Below are 20,543 nucleotides of genomic sequence, written 5' to 3' on the forward strand. Positions count from 1 at the left end.
CCATGGCGCCGCCGCCGCCACCGCACCCACCGCGCCGAGCCCCTTCCCCGGACACGCCCCCTCCTCCCGAGCCACGCCCCCCGGACACTCCCATTGGCCGCCGGCCAACAGCCCCCGGCCTGACCCCGCCCCCCGGACACACCCATTGGCCCACGCCCTGACCCCGCCCCACCCCACCCCTTTGGCCACGCCCCCCTCTCCGTGGCCCTCGGCCAATCCCCTCCCCTCCCTCCAGCTCGGAGCCCCGCCCACCGCTCAGCTCCGCCCCCCTCCTCCCAAGCAGGCCACGCCCCCCTTCGGGCCACGCCTCCACCACAGCCAGGCCCCGCCCATTTTTTAGCTGGCGGGGGGGGGGCTCCGCTGCACCCCCTGACCCCCCGCCCCCCCCACAACCGGGGGGGTCCCCAAACCACCCCCCCCCCCCCAGCCCCTTCCAGCCCCATTTAACCCCCTCTCCCCATGCCCGTTTCCAGGCCCCCCACTCCCACGCCCCCTCAGCGGTTTCCAGGCCCCCCCCCCGCCTCCTGCCGCCGTGGCTGCGCCTCGGCCCCGCCCCTTTTATGACCACGCCCCCTTTAGTGCCACGCCCCTTTCCACCCGCTCCCGCGCATGCGCATTGCCCCCCCCCCCGCCGGAAGTGGCTCCGTTGACCGGAAGCGGAGCGGAGACGCGGGAGCGGGAGCGGAGCCGCCATGTGAGCGGGGGGGGGCCGGACCGGGGGGGCCGGAAGGGACCGGGGGGGACCGGAAGGGATCGGGAGGGACCGGAAGGGACCGGGAGGGGACGGGGAGCACCGGGAGGGGGCGGGGGGCCCGATCCCGCCACCCCCGCGTTGTGCCGGGGCCCGGTTCGCCGCACGGAGGATCCCGTGGGTTCCCTGTCACCCCCCCCGCCGGTGTCCCCGCAATGTCCCCATGTCCCCATAATGTCCCATGATGTCCCCATGATGTCCCCATGATGTCCCCATGTCCCCATAATGTCCCATGATGTCCCCATGATGTCCTCCCAGTGTCCCCATAATGTCCCCATGGTGTCCCCATGATGTCCCCATGTCCCCGCAATGTCCCCATGGTGTCCCCATGATGTCCCCATGTCCCCATAATGTCCCCCCATGTCTCCATGATGTCCCGCCAATGGCCCCCCAATGTCCCCATGTCCCCATAATGTCCCATGATGTCCCCATGGTGTCCCCATGATGTCCCGCCAATGTCCCCCCAATGTCCCCATGTCCCCATAATGTCCCATGATGTCCCCATGATGTCCCCATGGTGTCCCCATGATGTCCCACCAATGTCCCCCCAATGTCACCATGTCCCCATAATGCCCCATGATGTCCCCACACTGTCCCCCCAATGTCCCCGTGATGTCCCCCCGATGTCCCCATGTCCCCATGATGTCCCCATGATGTCCCCACACTGTCCCCATGTTCTCCCCCTGTTCTCCCCCCATTCCCCCCACACTGTCCCTATGCTGTCCCCATGGTGTCCCCCCTGATGTCCCCATGATGTCCCCAACGTCCCCAGGAGCCTCCTGGACAAGCCCAAGAGCGAGATGTCCCCACACTGTCCCCACATTCTCCCCCCATTCTCCCCGTGTTCTCCTCCCATTCTCCCCATGCCACCCCCACATTGTCCCTGTGCTGTCCCCACGGGGTCCCCCCGATGTCCCCAATGTCCCCAACGTCCCCAGGAGCCTCCTGAACAAACCCACGAGCAACATGTCCCCACATTCTCCCCCCGTCCTCCCGCTGTTCTCCCCCCATTCCCCCCACGCTGTCCCCATGCTGTCCCCACGGTGTCCCCCCCCGATGTCCCCACAATGTCCCCGATGTCCCCATGTCCCCAGGAGCCTCCTGAACAAGCCCAAGAGCGAGATGACGCCCGAGGAGCTGCAGCGGCGCGAGGAGGAGGAGTTCACCACGGGGCCGCTCTCCGTGCTCACCCAGTCGGTCAAGAACAACACCCAGGTCCTCATCAACTGCCGCAACAACAAGAAGCTGCTGGGCCGCGTCAAGGCCTTCGACAGGTCCTGTCCTTGTCCCCAAGGGTCCCCAGGGTCCCCCAGTGTCACCCCAGGGTCCCCCAGTGTCCCATCAGGGTCACCCCAGGGTCCCCAACTCGTCAACTGCCGCAACAACAAGAAGCTGCTGGGCCGCGTCAAGGCCTTCGACAGGTCCTGTCCTTGTCCCCAAGGGTCCCAAGTGTCACCCCAGGGTCCCCCAGGGTCCCCCACAGTCCCCAGTGTCACCCCAGTGTCCCCCGGTGTCCCCCAAAGTTCCCCAGTGTCACCCCAGTGTCACCCCAGGGTCCCCCACAGTCCCCCAGTGTCCCCCAGTGTCCCCCAGTGTCCCCCAGTGTCACCTCAGTGTCCCCACAGTCCCCAGTGTCCCCCAGTGTCCCCCAGTGTCCCCCCAGTCCCCAGTGTCTCCCCAGTGTCCCCCAGTGTCACCTCAGTGTCCCCACAGTCCCCAGTGTCCCCCAGTGTCGCCCCCAGTCCCCCAGTGTCCCCCACAGTCCCCAGTGTCCCCCAGTGTCCCCCCAGTGTCCCCCAGTGTCTCCCCAGTGTCCCCCCCAGTCCCCCAGTGTCCCCCACAGTCCCCAGTGTCCCCCAGTGTCCCCCCAGTCCCCAGTGTCTCCCCAGTGTCCCCCAGTGTCACCTCAGTGTCCCCACAGTCCCCAGTGTCCCCCAGTGTCCCCCCCAGTCCCCCAGTGTCCCCCACAGTCCCCAGTGTCCCCCAGTGTCCCCCCAGTGTCCCCCAGTGTCACCTTAGTGTCCCCACAGTTTTCCAGTGTCCCCCAGTGTCCCCCCAGTGTCCCCCACAGTCCCCAGTGTCCCCACAGTGTCCCCAGTGTCCCCCAGCATCCCCTTGTTCCCACATATCCCCCCCTCAACGTCCCTTTGAGCCCCCCGGGGTGGGGGTCCCCAAATTCCCCCAGCCCGTGTCCCTCTGGTGCTGCCGGGACCCCAAAATCCCCCCCGTCCCCTCAGGGCCCCCCAAATATCCCCTGCTCTCCCATAACGGCCCCCCCTAAAACCCCCAACCCCCCTTTATCCCTATAGGGCGCCCCACAACCATCCCCCCCGTGACCCCGGTGACTGGGGGGGGGTCACCCCAAATTATTCCCCTGTCCCCCCCCCATTTTTAGGCACTGCAACATGGTGCTGGAGAACGTCAAGGAGATGTGGACCGAGGTGCCCAAGAGCGGGAAGGGGAAGAAGAAATCGAAGCCCGTGAACAAGGATCGTTACATTTCCAAAATGTTCCTGCGCGGAGACTCCGTCATCGTCGTCCTGCGCAACCCCCTCATCGCTGGCAAATAAGGGGGGGACCCCCCCCAAAAATCTGCTCTACCCCCCCAAAATGTGCCGTACGCCCCCCAGAATGTGCCGTGTTCCCCCTTTACTTTCCCGTGGGGGGTTTTGTCTTACAAGGGGGGTTTTTTCCACCCGGAATCCTCCCAAAATATCACCTGGGGTGGGTGGAATTGGGGAGGGGGGGTTGCGTCTGCCGCCCCCCCCCGCGCTGTGCTCGCCCCCCCGCCCGGGGTAATAAAGGTGGTTCGTTAGTACCTGGTGTTAATCTCTGTGCCCCCCCCAATAATCTGCTCCCCCAAGAGCCAAATTTCCCCCCCCCCCAAGGGCTGAATTTCCCCCCCCAAGGGTCGAATTTCCACCCACAAGGGGCCGAATTTCCCCCCCGAGAGCTGAAATTCCCCCCCCAGGGGTCAAATTTCTCCCCCCAAAGGGCCAAATTTCCCCTCCAAGGGCTGAAATTCCCCCCCCAGGGGTCGAATTTCCCCCCAAGGGCTGAATTTCCCCCCCCCAGGGGTCAAATTTAACCTCCCAAGGGCCGAATTTCCCCCCCAGGGGTCGAATTTCTCCCCCAAAGGGCCGAATTTCCGCCCCCCCCCCCCCGGCGCGGGAAAACGGGTAATAAGCGCGGAGAGGGCGGGGTTTGCCTTGGCCACGCCTCCCCAGGGCGAGACCACGCCCCCCCAGTGTGGGAGCCCCGCCCCTGGTGGCTTCACGTAGGCCACGCCCCTTCCCCAAGCCGCCGTCCAATCGCAGGAGGCGACAGCGCGGGGCTCCGCCCCTTCCATCAAACCACGCCCACCCGGAGAAGGCCACGCCTCCACAGCGGAGACCACGCCCCCGCCGCCGAGCCGCCGTCCAACCGGAGGCGGCGACAGCGCGGGGCTCCGCCCCTTCCCCAAGCCACGCCCACCCCGCGGAGGCCACGCCCCCTCAGGCGTTTCGCGCCGGCGCCGCCCAGGCGAGGTGTGAGCGCGGGAAACGCGGGACGAGGCCCCGCCCCCGGGCCCCTGGCCCCCCCGCCCGGGGTTTGGGGACCCTCCCCCGGGTCCTGGGGGGCCCTTGTGACCCCCTCCGGGCCTGTGACCCCCCCTCCCCAGATGCGGCAACCGGGGGGCAGCACCCGGGGCCCGAAGCCCCGAAGCCGCCGGTGAGACAGGGCGGGGGGGGCGGAAAAACGGGTCCCCCCATGTCCCTCCCCCCCCGCCCAGTGTGTACCCCCCACATCACCTCCCCAATGTCCCCCCATGTCCCCCCCCCGTGCCACCCCCCCAATGTCCCCCCCACCCGCGGTGTCCCCCCCATACCACCTCCATAATGCCCCCCATGTGCCCCACTGTCCCCCCCCAAAATGTCCCCCAATGTCGTTGTCCCCCCCGCCCGGGTGTCCCCCAATGTGTCCCCCCCCCCAGGCCCCCCCGCCGGGACTGGCGCTCGTTGCTGCCCGAACTGGCCCGGATGGTGCCCTGGCCCCATGGGACGGGGGGGCCCCGCACCCAGGTATGGGGGGGGGGGCACCCATGGGTGCTGGGGGGGGCGGTCCTGGGCCAATGGGGGGTGATCGGGGGGATCGGGGGGGGGGGTTGGGGCGGGGGGGGTCTGCACCCACGTGTGTCCCCCCCAAACTGTCCCCCCCCAGCGACAGGTGCTGGAGAACGTCCTGAGCTACATCCGGTTCCTGCAGAGGACCCTGAGCAGCGTCCGGGGGGGGGCAGGTAACGGGGACCCCCCCCCAATTCAGGGACGCGTCCCCCCCCAATTAGGGACCCCACCAGCGAGACCCCCCCCAAAATTGGGGACCCCCCCTCAGTGACATCCCCCACATTTGGGGAAACACTCACTCACCCCCCCCTCAATTAGGGACCCCACAGAGACCCCCCCCCCCGCATTGGGGACCCCCCAGTGACCTCCCCCATTGGGGACCCCCCAGTGACACCCCCCCCAATTAGGGACCCCCCACAGTGACTCCCCCCAATTAGGGACCCCCCAGTGACCCCCCCCCCCGCATTGGGGACCCCCCAGTGACCCCCCCCATTGGGGACCCCCCAGTGACACCCCCCCCAATTAGGGACCCCCCACAGTGACCCCCCCCAATTAGGGACCCCCCAGTGACCCCCCCCCCCGCATTGGGGACCCCCCCAGTGACCCCCCCCAATTAGGGATGCCCCAGTGACCCCCCCCCATTGGAGACCCCCCACACACACATTTGGGGACCCCCCTACTGACCCCCCCCGCAATTAGAGACCCCCCTAGCGACCCCCCCCCTCAACTGGGGACCCCCCAGTGACCCCCCCCATCCCCACAGGCCCCCCCGGTGACCCCACAGTGACCCAGAGGTAGGTGACACTGCGGGGGGGGACACGAGGGTGTCACTGGGTGGGGGGGGGGCACCCATGGGTGCTGACCCCCCCCCCCCCCCCCAGGCTGGTCCCCTATGAAGACGAGGACCCCCCCAGAGGCGCCAACCCCTGGCTGGGCCCGACTGGTCCATACTGGGACGAACTGGGCCGGGCCGGGGGGGTCCCCGTGTCACCCCCCCCGCGGCGGGTGGGGCCGCTGGGGCTCAGCCCCTCCCTGGTGGCTTCGCCGCCCCCCCCGGGCCCCCCCGATGACGTCATTCGAGGTGGGTTTGGGGACAACGCGGGGCGGGGGGGGGGGGTGTCCCCCCCCGACTCGGTGTCACCCCCAGTGTCCCCCCCCAGATCTCTTCGCTGACATCTATGGCAGCCCGAAGGTGGGAATGTCCCCCCCGGGTCACCCCAGGGTCCCCCCATTGTCACCCCCCAGTGTCCCCCCCATTGTCACCCCCAGTATCCCCCCATTGTCACACCCCAGTGTCCCCCCCATTGTCACCCCCAGTGTCCCCCCCGGGTCACCCCAGGGTCCCCCCATTGTCACCCCCCAGTGTCCCCCCATTGTCACCCCCAGTGTCCCCCCCGGGTCACCCCAGGGTCCCCCCATTGTCACCCCCCAGTGTCCCCCCCATTGTCACCCCCCAGTGTCCCCCCATTGTCACCCCCAGTGTCCCCCCCATTGTCACCCCCCAGTGTCCCCCCATTGTCACCCCCAGTGTCCCCCCCATTGTCACCCCCCAGCTTCCCCCCCATTGTCACCCCCAGTGTCCCCCCCATTGTCACCCCCCAGTGTCCCCCCCATTGTCACCCCAGTGTCCCACTCATTGTCACCCCAGTGTCCCCCCACCCCAGTGTCACCTCCATTGTCCCCTCAATGTCCCCCCAACCCCATTGTCACCCCCACTGTCCCCCCCACTGTCCCCCCCTTATCCCCCCCAATGTCACCTCCATTGTCCCCCCAGTGTCCCCCCCATTGTCCCCCCAGTGTCCCCCCAGTGTCCCCCCCTTATCCCCCCCAGTGTCCCCCCATTGTCCCCGCAGTGTCCCCCCCAGTGTCCCCATTGTCCCCTCAGGCCCCCGCGGTGGCAGCGCCCGAGCCTGGGGGGGGCGGCTCGGGGACCCCGTTGGGGACATCGCGGAGGGGACAGAGGGGACAGGGGGGACCGGGGCCACGGGGCCACCCCCCCCGCGCCAAGAAGAAATGTGTCAACGGCTTCATCATGTTCTGCCGCATCAACCGCAAACCCTACATCAGGTGACACCGTGGGGACAGTGGGGACACGGGGACACTGGGGGCAACAGGGACATGGGGACCCCAAAGACAATGGGGACATGGGGGGGATGTGGGGACATGGGGACCCTGGGGACAACAGGGACATGGGGACACCTGGGGGGACATGGGGACAACAGGGACATGGGGAACCCAGGGACAATGGGGACAGAGGGAAAATGGGGACCCTGGGGGGGACACAGGGACCCTGGGGTCAACAGGGACATGGGGACATTGGGGGACATGGGGACTTGGGGGGACATGGGGACTTGGGGGGATATGGGGACCCTGGGGACAACAGGGACATGGGGACACCTGGGGGGACATGGGGAACCCAGGGACATGGGGACCCTGGGGACAACAGGAACATGGGGACATGAGGACCCTGGCGGGGGCACAGGGACCCTGGGGACAACGGGGACAATGGGGACAATGGGGACATTGGGGGACACGGGGACCCTGGGGCGGACACAAGGACCCTGGGGACAATGGTGACATGGGGACCCTGGGGGGACACGGGGACCCTGGGGACAACAGGGACATGGGGACCCTGGGGGGGCACGGGGACCCTGGGGACAACAGGGACAATGGGGACATTGGGGGACACGGGGACCGTGGGGCGGACACAAGGACCCTGGGGACAATGGGGACATGGGGACCTTGGGGGGACACGGGGACCCTGGGGACAACAGGGACATAGGGACAATGGGGGGACATGGGGACCCTGGGGACAACAGGGACATGGGGACCCTGGGGACAACAGGGACATAGGGACAATGGGGGGACATGGGGACCCTGGGGGGACACGGGGACCCTGGGGACAATGGGGACATGGGGACCCTGGGGACAACACGGGGAGGCCAGGGACAGCGGGGGGGGTGGCGCCAATGCCGATGCCAATGCCGATGCCGGTGACAATGCCGGTGACAATGCCGGTGCCGGTGACAATGCCGATGCCGGTGACGATGCCGATGCCGGTGCCACCGTCACCAGCGCCCACCCGGGCCTGGCGTCCACGGCGGCCACGCGGGAGCTGGCGCAGCTTTGGCGCAGCCTCCGCCCCGACCAGCGCCGCCCCTACTGGTGCGTACTGGGCGCGCTGGGACCCCCCCGCGCCGCGTCCCCAACACGTCCCCAACGTGTCCCCAACGCGTCCCCAGCGCCCGCGCCCGGCGCTTCAGCCGCCTGCACGACCGGGCGCTGCGGCCGCACGGCGGGGACACCGACGGGGACAACGACAGTGACGCCGACCCCCCCGCGCCGCTGCAGCTGCTGCTGGACGCCCGGGACGCGCGGGGGTGTCCCCTCGTGTCCCCAAGCCCCTGACGGCCCCTCCCGTCGTTGTCCCCGTCCTGTCACCCTCCGCGTCCCCCCCTCCCACCTTGTCCCCGTTGTCACCCCCTTGTCCCCACTCGTCGTCCCCATTCCCAGCGCTTTTAACCCCAAAATTATTTATTCGCCCTGGGGGGGCTGGTCCTGCCCTGGAGGGGAATGGGGACCCCTGGGGACATCGGGGACCCCCCCGCGCAGTGACCGTCCCCTCGCCGAGTTGAGCAATAAAACCCCTTTGGTGTCTCTGTCCCCCCCGCCGTGTCCCCAATGTCCCCGATGTCCCCAACAGCTTCAGTGGAACCTTTTATTGGGGGGGTCGGGGGGAGGTCGGGCCCCCCCCTCAGTTCTTCTTGGGCATTGAGGCCTGAGCCAGCGACCAGAGCGAGTAGCAGGTGCCTGGGGGGGGACAGTGGGGACAACGGGGGCTCAGGGGGACCCAGGCGTCCGGGAACCGCCCCTGTCACCCCAAAGGGACCCAGGCGTCCGGGACATCCCCCCCAAGTGACCCAAGACCCCCACCCCAAAGGGACCCAGGCGTCCGGGAACCCCCGCCAAGGGACCCAGGACCCCCCCCACCCCAAAGGGACCCAGGCGTCCGGGAATCCTCCGCAAGGGACCCAAGACCCCCACCCCAAAGGGACCCAGGCGTCCGGGACATCCCCCCCAAGTACCCAAGACCCCCACCCCAAAGGGACCCAGGCGTCCGGGACATCCCCCCCAAGTACCCAAGACCCCCACCCCAAAGGGACCCAGGCGTCCGGGACATCCCCCCCAAGTGACCCAAGACCCCCACCCCAAAGGGACCCAGGCGTCCGGGAACCCCCGCCAAGGGACCCAGGACCCCCCCCACCCCAAAGGGACCCAGGCGTCCGGGAACCCCCGCCAAGGGACCCAGGACCCCCCCCACCCCAAAGGGACCCAGGCGTCCGGGCTCTCAGTCCCCCTTCGCCACCCCCCCACTGCCCCCCCCCGCCGCCACGGGGACCCAGGCGTCCGGGCGCACATTCCTCCACTCCCCCCCCCCACCCCGCCCGGTTAAAAATAGAACCCAGGCGTCCTGCCCTCCCCGCCCCCCGCTGCAGGGGGACCCAGGCGTCCTGTGCCCCCCCCGGGGTGTCCCCCCCTCGTACCCACGGAGCACACGAGGGTGGTGAAGCGATAAAGCACCGAGTCCAGCGCCCCCCCCTTGAGATGAACCGGGAGCCCGTTGTCCTCCTGGGGGGGGACACAGGGGGGACATCAGGGGGTCTGTCCTTACCCCCCCCCCAAAAGGGACCCAGGCGTCCGGGTCCCCCCATCACCCCAAAGGGACCCAGGCCCCCCCCACCCAGGGACCCAGGCATCCGAGAACCCCCCGCAAAGGGACCCAGGCATCCAGACCCCCCCCAAAAGGGACCCAGGCGTCCGGGCCCTCTCCCACCCCAAAGGGACCCAGGCATCCGGACACCCCCCTGCAAAAAGGGACCCAGGCGTCCGGACCACCCCCCCCCAGCCCAAAGGGACCCAGGCGTCCGGGCCCTCTCCCACCCCAAAGGGTCCCAGGCATCCGGACACCCCCCCGCAAAAAGGGACCCAGGCGTCCGGACCACCCCCCCCCCACACAAAGGGACCCAGGCGTCCGGGCCCCCCCTCACCCCAAAGGGACCCAGACGTGTGGCCCCCCCCAGCCCAAAGGGACCCAGGCGTCCGGGCCCCCCCCCAGCCCAAAGGGACCCAGGCGTCCGGACCCCCCCCAGCCCAAAGGGACCCAGGCGTCCGGGCCCCCCCCCAAGCCCAAAGGGACCCAGGCGTCCGGGCCCCCCCCCAGCCCAAAGGGACCCAGGCGTCCGGACCCCCCCCAGCCCAAAGGGACCCAGGCGTGCGGCCCCCCCACCTGGAACAGCTTCTGGTGCTCGGGGACGCGGTTGTGGAGGCGCCGGGGGGCGGGGGGGCGCAGCGAGCGGAGCAGCGCGGGGGGGGCGGCCTGCGAAGGGACCCCCCCATAGCACCCCCGCTGCCCCCCCACAACCCCCCATCCCCCCCCCCTTCCCCCCCCGTGACCCCCCCCCACTCCACAAGACCCTTCCCAGGGCCCCCCCGGACCCCCCATTGCACCCCCCCGTGCCCCCCCCGTACCCGCAGGACCCTCATCGTCCTCTCGCTGCGGTGTCACCACCAAGGGCACCGGGGGGGGACACACGGGGGGGCGGGGCCACGGGGGTCGGGGCCACCGGGGGGGCGGGGCCTGGTGACCCCACCCCCTGCGCTGTCACGTGCTTCAGGGCACCCTCCCACCCCCCCTCCGGGGTTCTGCGACCCCCCCGTGACCCCCAGTGTCCCTGTGCCCCCCCATGACCCCCAGTGTCCCCATGACCCCCGGTGTCCCCATGACCTCACATGTCCCCATGACCCCCCATGACCCCCATTGTCCCCATGATCCCATATGTCCCCGTGACCCCCAGTGTCCCCATGACCCCCTATGTCCCCATGACCCCCAGTGTCCCCATGACCCCCTATGTCCCCATGACCCCCATTGTCCCCATGATCCCGTATGTCCCCGTGACCCCCAGTGTCCCCATGACCCCCATTGTCCCCATGACCCCCAGTGTCCCCATGACCCCCTATGTCCCCATGACCCCCATTGTCCCCATGATCCCGTATGTCCCCGTGACCCCCAGTGTCCCCATGACCCCCCACGTCCCCATGACCCCCGGTGTCCCCATGACCTCACATGTCCCCATGACCTCCTATGTCCCCATGACCCCCAGTGTCCCCGTGACCCCCAGTGTCCCCCGGTGTCCCCATGACCCCCATTGTCCCCATGATCCCATATGTCCCCATGACCCCCAGTGTCCCCGTGACCCCTTATGTCCCCATGACCCCCCATGACCCCCAGTGTCCCCATGACCCCCAGTGTCCCCATGACCCCCCGGTGTCCCCATGACCCCCATATGTCCCCATGACCCCACATGTCCCCATGACCCCCATTGCCCCCTGTTGTCCCCATCACCCCCCCGTGTCCCCACGACCCCATATGTCCCCGTGACCCCCAGTGTCCCCATGACCGCCCGTGTCCCCGTGACCCCCCATTGTCCCCGTGACCCCCCCAAATCACAATCTCTGGCAAAGGGTTTTATTGAACCACGCCCCCCCGCCCCCCCCCAATAAATATCCCGTAAAAAGCAGAAAAAGCGTCAAAAAGGGGCAGCTGGGGGGGGGCCCGACTATCACACAGTGATAAGGGGACAGTGACCCCCCTGGGGACAATAAGGCCCAGAATTGTCCCCGTGTCCCCCTCCCGGGGCAGTTGGGGGGGTCCAGGTGTCCCCATGTGTCCCCCCCACTCCATGTCACATGATGGGCCTGGGGAGGTGACAAAAAGGTGACAAACGGAGGGGGCAAAAGCCACCCCTGCGTGTCCCCCGGTGTCCCCAAGTGTCCCCAGGTCACACGGAGACCTTGGCCAGGGTGTCAGTCCCAAGGTGGCAAAGGGACGGTGACAAACAGAGGTGACAAAAGCCACCCCGGCATTGCCAACACATGTCCCCAAGTGTCCCCAGGTGTCCCCAAGTCACACGAAGACCTTGGCCAAGGTGTTAATCCAAAGGTGACAAAGGGAAGGTGACAAACCGAGGTGACAGAAGCCACCCTGGCGCTGCCACCACGTGTCCCCAAGTGTCCCCAGTGTCACACGAAGACCTTGAGACCAAGGTGGCAAAGGGAAGGTGACAAACCGAGGTGACAGAAGCCACCCTGGCGCTGCCACCACGTGTCCGCCGGTGTCCCCGTGTCACACGAAGACCTTGGCCAGGGTGTCAGTCCCACGGTGACAAAGGGAAGGTGACAAACCGAGGTGACAGAAGCCACCCTGGCGCTGCCACCACGTGTCCGCCGGTGTCCCCGTGTCACACGAAGACCTTGGCCAGGCCGTCGGCGCCGGCGCTGCCCCCCAGGGCGCGCTGCGGGTGGAAGGTGACGCCCAGGACGCCCTCGTCGTGGCGGCGCCGGTGGGCCGGCAGCTCCTGCACGCACGCGCGCTGGCCCCAGTGCCACAGCCGCAGGGAGCAGTCGTGGCCTGGGGACAACGGGGACGATGGGGACAACGGGGGTGTTAGGGGCAATGGGGACAACGGGGACGACGGGGGTGTTAGGGGCAATGGGGACAGTGGGGGTGTTGGGGACATTGGGGGCAATGGGGACATTGGGAGTGTTGGGGGCAATGGGGATGATGGGGACGATGGGGACATTTGGAGACAATGGGGACAATGGGGACATTGGGGACATTGGGAGTGTTGGGGGCAATGGGGATGATGGGGACGATGGGGACATTTGGAGACAATGGGGACAATGGGGACATTGGGGACATTGGGAGTGTTGGGGCAATGGGGACGATGGGGACATTTGGGGGCAACGGGGACAGTGGGGACAATGGGGCAATGGGGCAATGGGGACACTGAGGACAATGGGAGTGTTGGGGGCAATGAGGACAGTGGGGGTGTTGGGGGCAATGGGGACAATGGGGACATTGGGAGTGTTGGGGGCAATGGGGGCAATGGGGACAATGGGGACATTGGGAGTGTTGGGGGCAATGGGGACAATGGGGACATTTGGGGGCAACGGGGACAGTGGGGACAATGGGGACATTGGGGACATTAGGAGTGTTGGGGGCAATGGGGACATTTGGGGCAAGGGGGACAGTGGGGACATTGGTGGCATTGGGGGACACGGGGACATTGGGGGCAATGGGGACGTTGGGGACAGTGATGGGGACAGGGCCGGGTTGGGGACAGGCTGGGGACAGTGATGGGGACAGGGCCAGGTTGGGGCCAGGTTGGGGGCAGTGATGGGGACAGGGCCAGGTTGGGGACAGTGATGGGGACAGGGCCGGGTTGGGGACAGGCTGGGGACAGTGATGGGGACAGGGCCAGGTTGGGGACAGTGCCACTCACTGCCGGACATGAGGAAGCCACCGCTGGGGTCGATGGCCAGGCAGGTGACAGCGTCCAGATGTGCCACCATGGAGTGCACCACGTGACCTGCCGGTGACACCGGGGGGGTGACACAGTGACCCCCCCCGCTGCCCCCCACCCCGCCGCGACGTCCCCAAGTGTCCCCAACCTGCGCGGGTGTCCAGGAAGCGGATGGCGCGGTCGTCGCCGGCGGTGACAACGACGGGCTGGCCCGGGTGACAAACCACTTGGTTGATGGCGCCGCCACCTGCGCGGGGGACATGGGGGACGCTTTGGGGACCTGGGCGGTGACAACGGGGACATCGCGGGGGACGCCCGTGTCACTCACGGGTGTCGAGGAGCAGGAGGGGACGAGCCGCCGTCACGTCGTAGAGCGCCGTCACCCCCGTGCGGAATGCCACCACCAGGTGACACGGCTGGGTGGCCGAGAAGGTGACAGAGGTGGGGACGCCGTGCTCTGCGGGACACGGGGGGGGTGACAGGGGTGTCCCCAAGGCCTTGGGGACTCTGTGATCCAGGTATGGGGACACGGGGTGACAGGGGTGTCCCCAAGGCCTTGGGGACTCTGTGATCCAGGTATGGGGACACGGGGTGGCAGGAGTGTCCCCAAGGCCTTGGTGACACCAGGGTCCAGGTTGGGGACACAGAATGCCAGGGATGTCCCCAAGGCCTTGGTGACACTGTGGTCCAGGAGGATGGGGACACAGGGTGCCAGGGATGTCCCCAAGGCCTTGGTGACCCCGCGGTCCAGGTTGGGGACACGGGGTGACAGGGGTGTCCCCTGTGGCCGACTCACCGCTCTGCGCGTGGTAGGTGCGGAGGGGGGCGGCGGCGCGGGGGTCCCAGAGCCGGACGGTGCCGTCGGCCGAGCAGGACGCCAGGCGGTCCCCGCCGGGGGACAGGGCCACCGCCCACACCGCGTCACCGTGGCCACGCAGCACCGCGCTCAGGTCACCGGGGTCTGGGGACAACGGGACGTGGCACCCACGGGACGTGGTACCGATGGGACGTGGCACCAAGGGAGGGGACAATGGGACGTGTCACTAAGGGACAGCGGGAAGTGTCACCAAGGGGTCTGGGGACAGTGGGATGTGTCACCAAGGGACAGCGGGAAGTGTCACCGAGGGGTCTGGGGACAATGGGAAGTGTCACCAAGGGAGGGGACAAGGGGACATGTCACTAAGGGACAGCGGGAAGTGTCACCGAGGGCTCTGGGGACAACGGGAAGTGTCACCAAGGGGTCTGGGGACAGTGGGATGTGTCACCAAGGCACAGCAGGAAGTGTCACCGAGGGGTCTGGGGACAGTGGGGTGTCTCACCGAGGGACAGTGAGGAGTGTCACCGAGGGAGGGGACAATGGGATGTGGCACCAAGGGGTCTGGGGACAGTGGGACGTGTCACCGAGGGACAGCGGGAAGTGTCACCGAGGGGTCTGGGGACAATGGGAAGTGTCACCAAGGGAGGGGACAAGGGGACGTGTCACTAAGGGACAGCGGGAAGTGTCACCGAGGGCTCTGGGGACAACGGGAAGTGTCACCAAGGGGTCTGGGGACAGTGGGATGTGTCACCAAGGCACAGCAGGAAGTGTCACCGAGGGGTCTGGGGACAGTGGGGTGTCTCACCGAGGGACAGTGAGGAGTGTCACCGAGGGAGGGGACAATGGGATGTGGCACCAAGGGGTCTGGGGACAGTGGGACGTGTCACCGAGGGACAGCGGGAAGTGTCACCGAGGGGTCTGGGGACAGTGGGACGTGTCACCGAGGGACAGCGGGAACTGCCACCGAGGGACAGCGGGAACTGCCACCGAGGGGTGGTGACACCGTGGTGGCCCCCCGGCCAAGGGGGTGACACTCCGGAGGGGACACGTGTCGCGAGGGGGGTGACACGGGGAGGGGGACGCGCGGGCGGCGACGTCACCGGTGGCGCCGGGGGGGGGCGCACCCACCGTAACCATCGTAGGGGTCAAGGTCAAGGTCAAGGTCGGGCAGGCGCCAGCGCCGGATGTCGCCGTCCACCCCCCCGCTGACGCAGCTGCCGCCGTCCCCGGCCACGGCCACCGCCAGCACCGCACCCCTGGGGACAACGAGGGGACAGTGAGGGGACAACGAGGGGACACCGGCGGCCCCGGGGCCGCCCGAACCCCGTGGTGTCCCCAAATGTCCCCAACCCTGCCCTGAGTGTCCCTGAACCTGCCCCGAGTGTCCCCTTGGTGTCCCCAAACCTGCCCTGAGCGTCCCCAAATGTCCCCAACCCTGCTCCGAGTGTCCCCAAACCTGCCCCGAGTGTCCCCTTGGTGTCCCCAAGTCTGCCCTGAGTGTCCCCAAATGTCCCCAACCCCACCCTGAGCGTCCCCAAATGTCCTCAACCCTGCCCCGAGTGTCCCCAAACCCACCCTGAGCGTCCCCAAATGTCCCCAAACCTGCCCCGAGTGTCCCCAAACCCACCCTGAGTGTCCCCAAATGTCCCCAACTCTGCCCTGAGTGTCCCCTGTCCCCCGCGGTGTCCCCAAACGTCCCCGACCTGTGTCCTCGGAAGGCGTAAACCGGCTCCAGGTCCAGCGCCGCGCTCCTGGTGACAAACAGGGGGTGACAACCGCGCCCGGGGGGGGCGGCCCCCACCTTTCGTCACCTTTGTCACCTACTTCTTGGGGACCAGGGGCTTGTGGAGGTTCCAGAGCTTGATGGTGGCGTCCTCGGAGGCGGTGACGAGCGCGGCGGCGTTGGGGACAAAGGCCAGCGCCCGCACGGCGTCGTAGTGGCTGCGCAGCGTGAACTTGGGGCTCCAGGTCTTCTTGGGGGGGGCGCCGGGCTCGGGGACCTGCGGGGACAGGGTTGGGGACAGTTGGGGAAGGGTTGGGGACATTTGGGGACACTCAGGGCGGGTTTGGGGACACCAAGTGACACTCGGGGCAGGTTTGGGTCATTTGGGGACACTCGGGGCAGGTTTGGGGACACCAAGTGACTTCTGGGCAGGTTTGGGGACATTTGAGGACACTCAGGGCAGGTTTGGGGACACCAAGTGACACTGGGGGTGGGTTTGGTGACACTCAGAGCAGGTTTGGGGACATTTGGGGACACCCAGGGAAGCGTTAGGGACACTCAGGGCAGGTTTGGGGACACCAAGTGACACTTGGGGCAGGTTTGGGGACACCAAGGGGCCACTCGGGGCAGGTTTGGGGACACCAAGGGGCCACTCAGGGCAGGTTTGGGGACATTTGGGGACACTTGTGGCAGGTTCGGGGCCACTGGGGCCACGGGGGGTGACTCACGTCGCAGCCGAGCTCGTTGTCGTTGGTGACAGTCAGGCCAGCCAGGTCCCCAAGGGTGACGTCCCCGTCCCCAACGCCGTCCAGGATGAAGACGTCGGACATGCCCAGAGACCCTGCGCAAAACGGGGGGCTGGGGGTGGCCCTAGGGGACAGGGACCCCCCCGGGGGACACTGGGACCCCCCCGGTGACATTGGGGCCCCCCCAGGTGACACAGGGACCCTCAGATGACACAGGGACCCCAGGACCAGGGTGACGTCCCTGTCACCGACGACCCTTCGGAAACAGGGGGCTGGGGGTGGCCCTTGGGGCCGGGGGGACACGGTGACCCCTCAGGTGACATCGAGACCCCCCCAGTGACACTGTGACCCCCCCCGGTGACATTGAGACCTCCCCGGGTGACACAGGGACCCCCAGATGACACAGGGACCCCAGGACCAGGGTGACGTCCCTGTCACTGATGACCCTTTGGAAACGGGGGGCTGGGGGTGGCCCTGGGGACATGGTGACCCCCCCGGTGACACTGTGACCCCCCCCGGTGACACTGTGACCCCCCTGTTACCTTCACGTGGCCTCGGTGGCCCCGCGGTGCCCGTTTTCGGGGGGATCCCGTCCACGTCCCCCGTGGCCCCCGACCCCCCCCGCAGGCGCTCTGTGGGGGGACAAGTGACAATGTGGGGGGGGTGGGTCAAGGGACACCGGGAGGGTTCGGGGGGGGGTCCCCCCAAAGCCACCCCCCCCTCACCGAGCTCTGGGGTCCCCCCGGGGGGTCTGGGGGGGCCCCCGGCGTCCCCCGCGCCCAGGAAGTGGAACTCGCCCAACGCGTCCTCGGAGTTGTCGTCGTCGTCGAGGGGGGGGCTGGGGGGCACCTGGGGGGGGGCAAGGGGGTCACAGACAGATTTGGGGACCCCCCCGAGGGCTGGGAGACCCCCCTGAGGTTTGGGACCCCCCCACCAGCTTTGGGGACCCCCCCGAGGGCTGGGATACCCCATTGCAGTTGGGGACCCCCCCCCTAATGTTTGGGGACCCCCCCCGAGGTTTGGGAGACCCCATTGAAGTTTGGGACCCCCCCCGAAATTTGGGGCCCCCCCCTGAGGTTTGGGGACCACCCCACCAGCTTTGGGGACCCCCCGAAGTCTGGGAGACCCCCCTGAAGTTTGGGACCCCCCCCGAGCTTTAGGGACCCCCCCCGAAGTTTGGGGACCCCCCCAAAGTCTGGGAGACCCCATTGAAGTTTGGGACCCCCCCCCCCTTTTTATTTCGGGCCCCCCCCTATTTTTGGGCCCCCCCACCTTGACTCTCTCCTTCCCGCGCAGCCCGGGGGGGCTCTCGGCGTCCTCGTCCTCGTCACTGTCCTCGTCCTCGGGGGGGGGAAAGGCCCCCCCGGTGCCCCCCCCCTCCCCCGGCTCCCTCCCCGCGTTCCTGGGACACACACACACACACACATAATTAAAGTGACCCCCAAACCCCCCCCCAAATAGAGCCCCCCCCCCCCAATTTCTCACCTCTGAATCTGCTCCTCAATGCGCCGCAGTAACAAAGACGCCGGGGGGGGCGGCGGAGGCGGGGGGGGGGCGCTTTTTGGGGGGCCCCCCCCCCGGCCCAGCAGCGCCCGCACGCGCCGGGACCTCATGTCTAAGATGGTGTCGCTGTACCCCACCTCCTCCAGGTACCTTTTTTTTTGGGGGGGGCATACTTTAGGGGTGGGGGCACCCCAAAAAGTGCCCCCCCTCCCCGCCTTTAGGGACACACTCACTGTCGCAGCAGCTGCCGTCCCTCTTTCCAGGCCACCGCGTCACCCCCCAGCGTTGTCACCTCCCCGGGGCCATTTGTCACTGCGGGGGGGTCACAATGTGGGGGGGGGGGACATTACGGGGGGGTCAGGGTGCCCCAAAATCCACCCCCCCCCCCCCCCAAATTGACACTCACCCGGCTCCGCTTTCTTGTCCCCGTCGGCGCCGAATTTCAACTTGTGGTACTTGGACCTGGGGGGGGGACACGGGGAGGTGACGATGACGTTGACATGGGGGGGGGGTGACCCCCCCCGGGCTGGGGGGGGAATGTCGGGGTGTCCCCCCCCACCTCTCCTGTTTTAGGGCGAATTCCAGCATTTTGATGCGGCGCACCAGGTCGGTTTTGAGGTTTTCTTGGCCTTTGCGCTCGCCCTGCAGGAAAGCCACTTGTGCCTGTGGGGACAGGGGGACACGGGACAGGGGGACATGGGACAGGGGACACGAGGACGGGGGGGACAAGGGGATAGGGGGACATGGGGACAAAGAGATATGGGGACAGGATATAGGACAGGGAGATATGGGGATAGGGGGACATGGGGACATGGGACAGGGGAGACGTGGGGACAAAGGGATATGGGGACAGGGGGGACAGGGGGATATGGGGACAAAGGGACGGGGGGACATGGGAATATGGGGACAAGGGGACATAGGGACAGGGGGATATGGAGACAGGGGGACAGGGGACATGGGGACAAGGGGATATGGGAATATGGGGATATGGAGACAGGGGGACAAAGGACAGGGGGACAAGTGGACATGGGGGACATGGGAATATGGGGACAAGGGGACATGGGGACAGGGGGATATGGAGACAGGGGGATATGGAGACATGGTGACAAGGGGATATGGGGGACAGGGGGACACGGGGGACAGAGGGACATGGGAATATGGGGACAAGGGGACATGGGAATATGGGGATATGGAGACAGGGGGACAAAGGACAGGGGGACAAGGGGACATGGGAATATGGGGACAAGGGGACATGGGGACAGGGGGATATGGAGACAGGGGGACAAAGGACAGGGGGACAAGGGGACATGGGAATATGGGGACAAGGGGACATGGGGACAGGGGGATATGGAGACAGGGGGACAAAGGACAGGGGGACAAGGGGACATGGGAATATGGGGACAAGGGGACATGGGACAGGGGGATATGGAGACAGGGGGACAAGGGGACATGGGGACAAGGGACATGGGAATAGGGGGACAAGGGGACATGGGACAGGGGGACACAGGAATCATGAGGGACATGGGGGGACATGGGGACACAGGACATGGGGGGACATGGGGATATGGGGACAAAGGGACAGGGGGATATGGGGGACAGGGGGGACATGGGGACATTAGTGGCCCCAAGAGTGACACTGGTGGCCCCAATCCCAGGTCTGGGGGGTCCCCAATCCTGGGGGTCCCCAATCCCGGGTCCGGGGGGTCCCCAATCCCGGGGGTCCCCAATCCCGGGGGTCCCCAATCCCAGGTCTGGGGGGCCCCCAATCCCGGGGGTCCCCAATCCCGGGTCCGGGGGGTCCCCAATCCCGGGGGTCCCCAACCCCGGGGGTCCCCAATCCCGGGTCTGGGGGGGTCCCCAATCCCGGGGGTCCCCAATCCCGGGTCCGGGGGGTCCCCAATCCCGGGGGTCCCCAATCCTGGGGGTCCCCAATCCCGGGGGTCCCCAATCCTGGTCTAGGGGGGTCCCAGGGGTCCCCAATCCCGGGTCCGGGGGGTCCCCAATCCCGGGGGTCCCCAATCCTGGGGGTCCCCAATCCCGGGGGTCCCCAATCCTGGTCTAGGGGGGTCCCAGGGGTCCCCAATCCCGGGTCCGGGGGGTCCCCAATCCCGGGGGTCCCCAATCCCGGGGGTCCCCAACCCCGGGTCTGGGGGGTCCTCAATCCCGGGGGTCCCCAACCCCGGGTCTGGGGGGTCCCCAATCCCGGGGGTCCCCAATCCCAGGGGTCCCCAACCCCGGTCCCGCTCCCCGGCCCCCCCGCCATGTCCTCCCAGGCGGCGGTACCGGCGCTCAGCCGCGGGTTCGAATCCCGGTACCTGCAGCTCGGCCCGTTCCGCCTCCCAACGCCCCTTCTCGGCCTCGAAGCGCGCCCACTCGTGCTGGATGAAGTGTAGGATGCCGGGCAGGCTGAGGCCGCCTCGACCCGCGGGTTCGGAGCCGGGGCCGGGCCCCGGTGGGGGGGTCCCCGGGGCTGGTGCCGCCGCCGCCGCCCGCTCCGCCGCCATCACGGCTGCCACAAAGGGAGCCAATGGCGGCGG

General features: G+C 68.0%; 3 protein-coding genes across 3 annotated transcripts; 1 reads left to right on the plus strand and 2 right to left on the minus strand.

Moving 5' to 3' along the window:
• The first annotated feature begins 626 nt into the window (after positions 1-626).
• Positions 627-3,569, plus strand: SNRPD2 (small nuclear ribonucleoprotein D2 polypeptide). The gene is made up of 3 exons (XM_065655194.1): positions 627-694; positions 1,846-2,172; positions 3,147-3,569. Coding segments are annotated over exons 1-3 (504 nt in total). The 5' UTR covers positions 627-692; the 3' UTR covers positions 3,322-3,569.
• Positions 3,570-8,558: 4,989 nt separating this feature from the next.
• On the minus strand, positions 8,559-10,460 carry LOC136001130 (cytochrome c oxidase subunit 7A1, mitochondrial). Its single transcript, XM_065655207.1, has 4 exons — positions 10,384-10,460; positions 10,142-10,231; positions 9,399-9,483; positions 8,559-8,664 (listed from the first exon to the last, which is right to left on the minus strand). Exons 1-4 carry the CDS (start codon positions 10,396-10,398, stop codon positions 8,609-8,611), a joined length of 246 nt encoding a protein of 81 aa, XP_065511279.1. The 5' UTR covers positions 10,399-10,460; the 3' UTR covers positions 8,559-8,608.
• A 926-nt stretch (positions 10,461-11,386) lies between these two features.
• On the minus strand, positions 11,387-20,510 carry STRN4 (striatin 4). The gene is made up of 17 exons (XM_065655169.1): positions 20,322-20,510; positions 18,566-18,669; positions 18,413-18,468; positions 18,240-18,318; positions 17,989-18,156; positions 17,776-17,905; positions 17,229-17,352; positions 17,046-17,135; positions 16,486-16,598; positions 15,859-16,034; positions 15,738-15,785; positions 15,163-15,290; positions 14,014-14,178; positions 13,546-13,674; positions 13,366-13,464; positions 13,197-13,283; positions 11,387-12,322 (listed from the first exon to the last, which is right to left on the minus strand). Exons 1-17 carry the CDS (start codon positions 20,508-20,510, stop codon positions 12,153-12,155), a joined length of 2,055 nt encoding a protein of 684 aa, XP_065511241.1. The 3' UTR covers positions 11,387-12,152.
• Between the last annotated feature and the right edge of the window lie 33 nt (positions 20,511-20,543).

The sequence above is a fragment of the Caloenas nicobarica genome, chromosome 37 (genome assembly GCF_036013445.1).
Source record: "Caloenas nicobarica isolate bCalNic1 chromosome 37, bCalNic1.hap1, whole genome shotgun sequence".
NCBI classification, from domain to species: Eukaryota; Metazoa; Chordata; class Aves; order Columbiformes; family Columbidae; genus Caloenas; species Caloenas nicobarica.